Source organism: Ranitomeya imitator, chromosome 2 (assembly GCF_032444005.1).
Source record: "Ranitomeya imitator isolate aRanImi1 chromosome 2, aRanImi1.pri, whole genome shotgun sequence".
Lineage (NCBI taxonomy): Eukaryota > Metazoa > Chordata > Amphibia > Anura > Dendrobatidae > Ranitomeya > Ranitomeya imitator.
The window spans coordinates 655,422,215-655,431,804 of record NC_091283.1 but is presented as its reverse complement, the minus strand read 5'-3'; the positions used below and the strand labels follow the sequence as shown (position 1 = coordinate 655,431,804).

The following is a 9,590-nucleotide window of genomic DNA, read 5'->3' as shown; positions in this document are numbered from 1 at the left end:
GTCACAAGAACGATCCAGGAGTGAACTAGACCAATACTGGAACATTGATCGGTGGCCTGGAGCAAAGATCTAAGTGGAGTTAAATAGAGCAGCCAGCTAACGAATTAACCTCGTCACCTGAGGAAGGAAACTCAGAAACACCTACAGCCACCAGAGAAAGTCCATGGACAGAACCAGCCGAAGTACCATTCATGACCACAGGAGGGACCCCGACAACAGAACTCACAACAGGGGAGGCGTTTATACCGTTCCACGTGTGATAAAATTGTTGAAGCAGTTTTATTCTTCAGGTCAGTACAATTACAGCGATAATTCATTTATATCATTTTTTTATGTTTTGGCACTTTTATATGATAACAACTATTTTATATTAAAAATAATTATTTTCGCATTGCTTTATTCTGAGGACTATAACTTTTTTATTTTTTCGCTGATGATGCTGTATTGGGGCTCATTTTTTGCGGGACAAGATGACGTTTTCTGCAGTACCATGGTTATTTATATCTGTCTTTTTGATCGCGTGTTATTCCACTTTTTGTTTGGCCGTATGATGATAAAGCGTTGTTTTTTGCCTCGTTTTTTTTTTTTTTTTTACGGTGTTCACTAAAGGGTTAACTAGTGGGACAGTTTTCTAGGTCGGGTCGTTACGGACGCGGCAATACTAAATATTTGTACTTTTATTGTTTTTTTTCTTTTTTATTTAGATAAATGTATTTATTGGAACAATATTTTTTTTTTCATTTAGGATTTTTTTTTTTTACACATGTAAATTTTTTTTGGTTTTACTTTTTTTTACTTTGTCCAAGGGTGGGACATCACTGTATATTGTCAGATCGCTGATCTGTCACTTTGCAAAGCCCAGGACACCTTGACGGGATAGTACGTCTAAGGTTAGAGAGGGGTTAATGCATTTCGCAATTTTTGTGCACATGCTGCGTTTTTTTGCACGAAAAAAATGGATTGCGGTAAAAAACATGCGGTAAAAAACACAGCATGTTCATTAATTTTGCGGATTTTTCGCCGCTATATTATTGCATTGGGAAGCTCAGCAAAAAAGGCGAAAAATCAGCATAAAACGCGCCAAAAAACGCGAGCGGATTTCCTGCAGAAAAAATCCAGTTTTGTTCAGGAAAATTCTGCTGACATTCCTGAACGTGTGCACATAGCCTAAGGGTATGTTTCCACGTGGTGTATTCCTACAGGATTTGCAAATCCCGTCTCCACTATGTGCGCACGGCCGCATCCGGCAGCCCTGCGTATCCGGACAGGCGGCGCGTCTTTATAGACTATGGATAGGATGCGGTGATTGTGTATGTGTTCATTGAACACAGGCAGAATCACTGCGTGTACAAAGGGTGGCGGCGCTTTGAGCGGAGCGGGGTATCCTCTGCGTCGAAAGCGCTACATTTCCTTACCGTGGAAACATAGCCTAAAGATGATGCAGTTTTACCATATCTAATGATAGTCTATGGGAAATTTATGACTGTCATCTCCACATCGTTAATAGACATGCTGAGGTCTGGAAAGACGCGCCGCATGTCCGATTACCCAGGGAGCAGCAGGCGTCTTTTAACCCATAGTGGAGATGGGATTTCTAGGTTCAGATTACGTTAGTGCAATCCGTTTAGCGCCTAGCGCTAGCGGATTGCGCTAACGCAATGTGTTTTAAAGGGGTCGCGTTAAACGTCCCCGCTCTCGCAGATCTCCGATCTGCGAGAGCGGGGAACGAACCGCGGGCGTGCCTCGGACGCTGCAAGCAGCGTCCGCGGCGCGCCACAAAGCACTGGCACATCGCTAGCGCGTGCCGAAAATGGCACGCGCTAGTGATGCGTGTCCCCATTGCTGTTAATGGGCGCGCTAATGGACGCGTTGCACGGCGTTAATTTCGCCGTGCAACGCTGTCCGTTAGCGCGGTCCCATTAACGCAATGGGAACCGATGGCCACTGCGGGTTGGACGTTGTGAATGTACGCAGCGTCGAACCCGCAGCATTTCATGACCGTGTGCACATACCCTATCGCAACCGCCGGTAGCTATACATTGCGGTGGTTAGCCAGTGTTCTGCAGCAATGTTTCTGCCTGTAACCCATGACAACAGGCCACTGCAGGTGCTGACTACAGCGCTGAGCCACAGCCCACACCTCTGACGCGCACCGCTCTCCGCCTTCTACCACTGCCCTCACCAAAGATGGCTCTCGGGAGAAAGTCACGTGACGCCAGCGGCAACTTTATGTCTTGTGTGGTAGGACGAGGCAGAAACAAGTAGAAGCGTACCGGGTCAGCGTTTTCTGACTGTGTCTGGGTATGAACGGTGTGAGTGGCATTCTCTGGACGCCGTGACTAGGAGCGCCAGCAACTTGTGAGTGGCGCTCGGTGGGTTTAATGAATAGGAGCGCATGCGCAATATGCACTGCCGTTTTGCAGTATGATGACGTAGAAACTCGGAGCTCTCAACATCATCAGTGGTATCCCCCACTTACGGCAGCGCAACTGCTGCAAAACTACAACCGCTCCACTGGCTGCTTGGGAGCCATAGCATGGAGACAGTGGACCGCCGGAGCCAGCTGCCTACTGCTCGCAGGACTCCATTAGAAGCCTCAGATCCAGGGCGGCACACATCGGGACGTGTAGGGCAGAATGGCCAACCTGATGCCAACCAAGAACACAAGGTTGCTGAAGCAGCAGCTGGTGCCAGAGATGATGGGCTAGAGCCTTCTGAGGGTATGTGCACGTATCATCATTATCAGGGGTTCACTCCACACTCAGGTGAAAAGCGATCAGTAAAAGCCCTCACATGTACGACAGTGTGCGTGGCGCTGCGAGAACATGTACGACAGTGTGCGTGGCGCTGCGGGAACACGTACGACAGTGTGCGTGGCGCTGCGGGAACATGTACGACAGTGTGCGTGGTGCTGCGAGAACATGTACGACAGTGTGCGTGGCGCTGCGAGAACATGTACGACAGTGTGCGTGGCGCTGCGGGAACACGTACGACAGTGTGCGTGGCGCTGCAGGAACACGTACGACAGTGTGCGTGGCGCTGCAGGAACACGTACGACAGTGTGCGTGGCGCTGCGGGAACATGTACGACAGTGTGCGTGGCGCTGCAGGAACACGTACGACAGTGCGTGGCGCTGCGGGAACACGTACGACAGTGTGTGTGGCGCTGCGGGAACACGTACGACAGTGTGTGTGGCGCTGCGGGAACACGTACGACAGTGTGCGTGGCGCTGCGGGAACACGTACGACAGTGTGCGTGGCGCTGCGGGAACACGTACGACAGTGTGCGTGGCATTGCGGGAACACGTACGACAGTGTGCGTGGCGCTGCGGGAACACGTACGACAGTGTGCGTGGCATTGCGGGAACACGTACGACAGTGTGCGTGGCGCTGCGGGAACACGTACGACAGTGTGCGTGGCGCTGCGGGAACACGTACGACAGTGTGCGTGGCGCTGCGGGAACACGTACGACAGTGTGCGTGGCGCTGCGGGAACACGTACGACTGCGTGGCGCTGCGGGAACACGTACGACAGTGTGCGTGGCGCTGCGGGAACACGTACGGCAGTGTGCGTGGCGCTGCGGGAACACGTACGACAGTGTGCGTGGCGCTGCGGGAACACGTACGGCAGTGTGCGTGGCGCTGCGGGGACACGTACGACTGCGTGGCGCTGCGGGAACATGTACGACTGCGTGGCGTACGGCAGTGTGCGTGGCGCTGCGGGGACACGTACGGCAGTGTGCGTGGCGCTGCGGGGACACGTACGGCAGTGTGCGTGGCGCTGCGGGGACACGTACGGCAGTGTGCGTGGCGCTGCGGGGACACGTACGGCAGTGTGCGTGGCGCTGCGGGGACACGTACGGCAGTGTGCGTGGCGCTGCGGGGACACGTACGGCAGTGTGCGTGGCGCTGCGGGGACACGTACGGCAGTGTGCGTGGCGCTGCGGGGACACGTACGGCAGTGTGCGTGGCGCTGCGGGGACACGTACGGCAGTGTGCGTGGCGCTGCGGGGACACGTACGGCAGTGTGCGTGGCGCTGCGGGGACACGTACGGCAGTGTGCGTGGCGCTGCGGGGACACGTACGGCAGTGTGCGTGGCGCTGCGGGGACACGTACGGCAGTGTGCGTGGCGCTGCGGGGACACGTACGGCAGTGTGCGTGGCGCTGCGGGGACACGTACGACTGCGTGGCGTACGGCAGTGTGCGTGGCGCTGCGGGAACACGTACGGGCTATGTGTGTGTGTGTGTGTGTTAGGTTTCAAAAGGTGCCAGTGATTAAAAGCAGTGAGTGGGCCGTTCACTCTCTGGGGTGTCCTGCGCTGACCGCTATAATCCTGTTCAAAAGTAAAAGATGCTCAGACGACTTTTTAACCCGTATTGCCAATGTTTTTGCTTCAGAAATTGCAAACTAATTCTTCATGTTTTAAAAAAACAAATGGAAACAGTCAGTATAAAAGCCATCACAAAAATGATAGTAGCTTTTGTATGCGCGGTGATTCCGCATGTGTTCATTGAACCGTGCATAATCACCACGTCCTATTCATTGGACTGTGATATTTATCTTCCGGAGACTGAGCTTCTCTGCAAGATAGACATGCTGCAGCCTGGAAAGACGCGCCAAATGTCCATCTCCGCAGGGAAGCCGTGGGTGCCATTGCACGCTTAGTGGAGATGGGATTTCTTGAAATCCCATCCACTACGCTGTAACATTTGGACACTGCGGATGTACGTAGCATCCAACCTGCAGCATTTACTGACCGTGGAAACATGCCCTGATAGGCTTGGTCTTTTGGATGGTGCCATGTTATGCGCAGTGCTGGCACAGTAGATTAAGATCTCTGAATCATGACACCTCTTATTTGCACTTTCAATTTTTGCTTCTTCCAAGAGGCATAATTTATTTTTTCTGTAGACAGCCATTTGAGAGTTTGTTTTTTTTGCAGGACGCAAAATGCTGGAAAAAAAAATTCTAAGTTAGATGATATAGTGGAAAAAATGCAATGCAGCGGTGGGGATTTATCATAGTATAGCGTAAAAATTACCTGGAAACCTGATGCTCCAGGTTTAGTACTATTGTATGAATACCAAGCTTGCATAGATTTTTATTTTAAATTAATTTATCATCAGTTTATAGCCACTTAATCTATGAGCAGCATGATATAGGGGCAGAAATTCTGATTCCAGGTATGAGTCACTTACTGGGCTGTTTGCTGCAGTTGTGTAAAATCTTTTAGCAGCAGGAGATTAACTAGAGGACTGGTACGGTTGAGCTCCCACATTGCATTTTTGATGGCATATTTGCATTCTCATTCCCATACTGCTTTTATTTTACTCAGTGTAAAATAGCCTGCAGTGCGCTTTGGAAATTTGCGAAGTTATGAGTTTTATGTGGCCTTTACTCATACAATTACATTAAATGCGGAAAGTCTACAGGTAGAAAAAAAAGCTTGCGTGCCTTTCCCGCTAAACGCACATATCATCATCATCATCATCATCACATACCTGATTCAATAAAACTTTGACCAAGCCAGATACAAGGAAGTGTCGAAAACAAAGCAGCTTAATTTAAAACATGACTCCAAAAATTTACAGAAACCACAGTGTCATAAACGCAAGACACCTAATTTCGCTAATAGTTGCAGGAGCAGATAAAAGGGTGATTTTATCAAAACTACAGCAAGCAGTCCAGTAAGTGTTACATAACAGGAATCAGAACCTCTGCCTCAACATCAAACCTCATGCTGCTCTTTGATGAAATTGACCTGCTGCGGTTTTGAAACGCGCACCGCAGTCCCATTTATGTTGAGTTAAAAATGCAACTTTGGATCTAGTGATTTATCCATCAGATAGAGACCACCTGTGGAAAACACTGCTGCTATCCTTACTAATGTTAAGCTGGTCAGCTTCCATGGTATTTAGGGTGATGGCACATGTGACTGTATTTGTCTGACACCCTGCCCACTGTGATACCCATTGGCTATGAGATTTTGAAGCCAAATTGTGCTTCTGCTTGGCATAAGGCTGGATGGAGATATGGGTGCATGCAGTTAGTCACAACATGTGCAATTACCCTTACAGCTCTGATGTCGTCACTGACTTAAAGTGAATCCGCCAGCAGTTTTTGTCATGTAATCTAAGAGTAGCATGAGGTATGGGCAGAGAGCCTGATTCAAGCCATGTATCACATACTTAGCTGCTTGGTGCAATTTTGATAGAATCCCTGTTTTCTCTACTGCAGTGCTCAAATGCTGAGCGGTGTATCCTCAATGGATGTGGGTATCGACAGCTTTCTTGTGCACTGTGTGTCATCAGCACGCTGACGGTCAGCAGTGGAGGCGGGGGCACACTGCTTAGCTGGACTGGCGTGTACGTGACACCTAGTAAGGCAGTCATTTCCTACTGATAAAACACTAATTGTTTTGACACTACATCAAGCTGTTGAGCAAGTGACATGTTCCTGGAAACAGGCTCCCTGCCCCTGCATCATGCTCCTTAGATAAAATGGCAAAAACCTGCTGACAGATTCCTCTTAATCTTAGCATTGAAAGGTTTTAAGGATTCCAGACTTCATGACAATAAACGCTCTTATTGATGGGGTCTCCCTATGTATGTAAAATGAAGAGCTGTCGATTAGCTCATCAAGGCCAAGTTCAGACATCGTTGACTATAGATGAGGCTGTGGAGTTCGGGTGGGAGACAATGCTAGTTTGTACATCATGGTCTGTGTTTTACGGGCGTCTGAATTTGGCCTAAAGCAGAGAGAAGCTGGTGAGCAACCGCCTTGCTGACAAGTCTCCTTATTACCTTGCTGATTATTCATTGTGCTGGTGGTTCTGGCTGCATAAGTTACCCGACAGGTTCCCTGTATATGATTTTTTTTTCAATAATATGCCAAAATTTGACACTTCTCCAATTTTGATGCAAAAATAGTCAAACATTCCATATGTAATTTTGAGCAGAACTGAATCATGAGTTTTGTTATTTACATTTTTCCCCTTCCTTTTCTTAGCTGTTACAATGGTTCCATCTGCGAATGACCAGTTCTCTCCTTGGTCTCTCAAACCTGTGTTACCCTTGGAGGAGGAAGAAAAGCTGAAGGAGTACGAGTCAGGAGGACACCTCATTCCACCCTTGTCTTCATTCTTTGCTGCTCTAATCAATGACCGAAAACAAATCTCACGACTGTGTCTGGATCTGTGCTTGCAATACCCTCTATCTGATACCTTGCGGCATTTGAAAAGGGTACGCGTCTTCCAGTCTCGCCTACAAATTTTGCTTCGTCCTGTCACTCCTGAGGACCAAGTAAATCTGCTAAAAAACAATTGTGAGTTCACCAAACAGAAAGATGTGGGTTCTAAAATTAGTTTGAAGGTTACTGACATTCTGCAAGGCATGGATCTAAATGGTTTAGGAGAACCATTCATAATTTCGGTTCCATCAAGGGCAGCAAGGAACCAGAAAGAGCAGCATGTCTGGGGAAGCATTTGGCCCTCCACCTACCATGCAAAGCGCAAGAACACAAACATGGAAGTAGGCAGTAATGGTGAAGCTCTATCCCAGGAAGAAAAGCTCCGAGTTCTGAAAAACATGCAGTGGGCCCTTGAAGCAGCACAGCAGAATCAGGCTAAAGGCAAGAAGGGTGTGGGAGCAGTTGTGGTTGACCGCGAAAGCGGGAAAGTTTTGGCAATAGGAACTGATCAGACAGGAGCCAATGGAAGTCCCCTGCTTCATGCATGTATGGTTGCAATAGACATGGTTGCTCATCAACAAGGTGGAGGAGCATTTGCTGGACTTTTTAGCATGGAAGAAAATTACAAAGCTAAATCACTTGAAGAAGCTAAAAAAGGGGTGGAAACTCTAGGAAATGAAAGGGAAAAGAGAAAACATTCGATGGAAAAGGATGAAAATGCCGAAATCCCGTATTTATGTACAGGGTGTGAGGTGTATGTCACCCACGAGCCTTGCGTCATGTGCTCAATGGCTCTTCTCCACTCACGGGTATCTTGTGTCTACTACGGATGCACGACACCTGGTGGCTCTTTAGGGACCTATTACCTTCTCCATGGCAACCCTGGCCTCAACCACAGGTTCCTTGTATATCGAGGCGTGCTGGAAAATGAATGTCGAAGTTTGCTCTCAGGTGATGAGATTTGACATGCCCAGCGCTTTTAGTACCACTCTTTACTAGTGATGAGCGAATATACTCGTTACTCGAGATTTCCCGATTTACAGCTATTAGCCAGGCTGAGTACATGTTGGGGTTGCCTGGTTGCTAGGGAATCCCCACATGTAATCAAGCTGGCTAATATCTGTAAATCATTCAGCTGCGGCGAAAAAAACAAAATCTCCGAGCACTAAAAAATACTCGGAGGACCCCCAAGCGTGCTCGGGACATCTCGAGTACCGAGTATATTCATCACTACTCTTTACCTATTCTTTTAGGAAGAGGTGTTTTAAGTTTGCTATTAAACACATCCAAATTTTATACATTGTCATCCAGATAGTTATTGTTATAATGTGCTGTATGCGCGACAACCCATGTTTCTAAATATATGGCTGAATTTGCAACGCATATCTCAACTGCAGTGCAACAGAAAAGGCTGTGATTTGTATAGCCACCCAAATGATTGGCTTACTGCTTGCCTATTAGCAAGATGTACATCCATAGCTAGAACATAAATCGACTCACCTGATGCTGTGTAAGACTCTGACTTGTCCTCATACTTAGTCCACAAGACCTCGGGAGGTGTATTGTGGTGTCTGGCAACAAGATGTTAGCAGATGAACCTTGTTCACAGCAGTCCATTTTTTCTGTTTTGCCTCCCCTTTTTCCTAGAGACATAACTTTTAACACTTTCCTGTCTACCTAACTGAGGGTTTATTTTTCTGGGATGAGTTGTAACTTTGAATGCCACTATTCATTCTTCCATAAAATGAACTGAAAAGGTATTTAAAAATAAAAATCCATGTGAGGTAAAATGGTAACAAAATAAAACTTTGTCAAATTTTTTCACAGCATTTAATGTGCAGTAAAAAATGACCTAGCAACATATTGAGTGGAGATGGGTTGACATTGACGTGCTGTACTTTTTCATCCGTATCACTTTCTGGTACATGCATTGTTTTTATAGCATTTGGGGGAGGGTTGCTTTCCATCATATAATGTACGAGTTAAAATGCTTTGTTATATTTGGTAGGTTGGATTCTTTGCTGACTTGGCAATACAATGGGATTTCTTAACCTCCTTAGTGACCGAGCCAATTTTTAAAATCTGACCAGTGTCCCTTCAGGTGGCAATAACTCTGGAACGCTTCATCGTACTCCAGTGATTCTGAGACTACTTTTTCTTGGCACATTGTACTTTATGTTGGTGGTACAATTAGGTCGATATATGTGTGTTTATTTGTGAAAATATTGGCAAAAAGTTAGAAAATTGCAATTTCCAAACTTTAAAATTTGTATATCCTTAAACCAGTGAGTCATGCGAGTCATGTTATAAGTTTAGCAATTTTTAAGATTTTCAAGAAATGTACAAAACACTTCAAAACTGCTGTCAGGAAATGTTTAATCCTTTAGTGGATATATGGGAA

General features: G+C 47.1%; 1 protein-coding gene across 2 annotated transcripts; it reads left to right on the top strand.

Annotated features, from left to right (window-relative positions):
- Window positions 1-2,152: 2,152 nt before the first annotated feature.
- Window positions 2,153-9,009, top strand: ADAT3 (adenosine deaminase tRNA specific 3). 2 transcript variants are annotated; one of them, XM_069752950.1, is made up of 2 exons: window positions 2,153-2,358; window positions 7,010-9,009. In XM_069752950.1, the coding sequence occupies exon 2, from the start codon at window positions 7,018-7,020 to the stop codon at window positions 8,152-8,154; it is 1,137 nt and encodes a 378-aa protein (XP_069609051.1). In that variant the 5' UTR covers window positions 2,153-2,358; window positions 7,010-7,017; the 3' UTR covers window positions 8,155-9,009. The 2 variants fall into 2 exon arrangements, with proteins under 2 accessions (XP_069609051.1, XP_069609050.1); XM_069752949.1 differs by having other exon boundaries at window positions 2,154-2,720.
- Window positions 9,010-9,590: the final 581 nt, after the last annotated feature.

What these genes read in the sequence shown, in the direction of transcription:
- ADAT3 (XM_069752949.1), top strand. Translation starts at nt 2,537, where the DNA reads ATGGAGACAGTGGACCGCCGGAGCCAGCTGCCTACTGCTCGCAGGACT. An exon ending in TGGGCTAGAGCCTTCTGAGG is followed by an intron (nt 2,721 to 7,009) that starts GTATGTGCACGT and finishes TCCTTTTCTTAG; the next exon opens with CTGTTACAATGGTTCCATCT.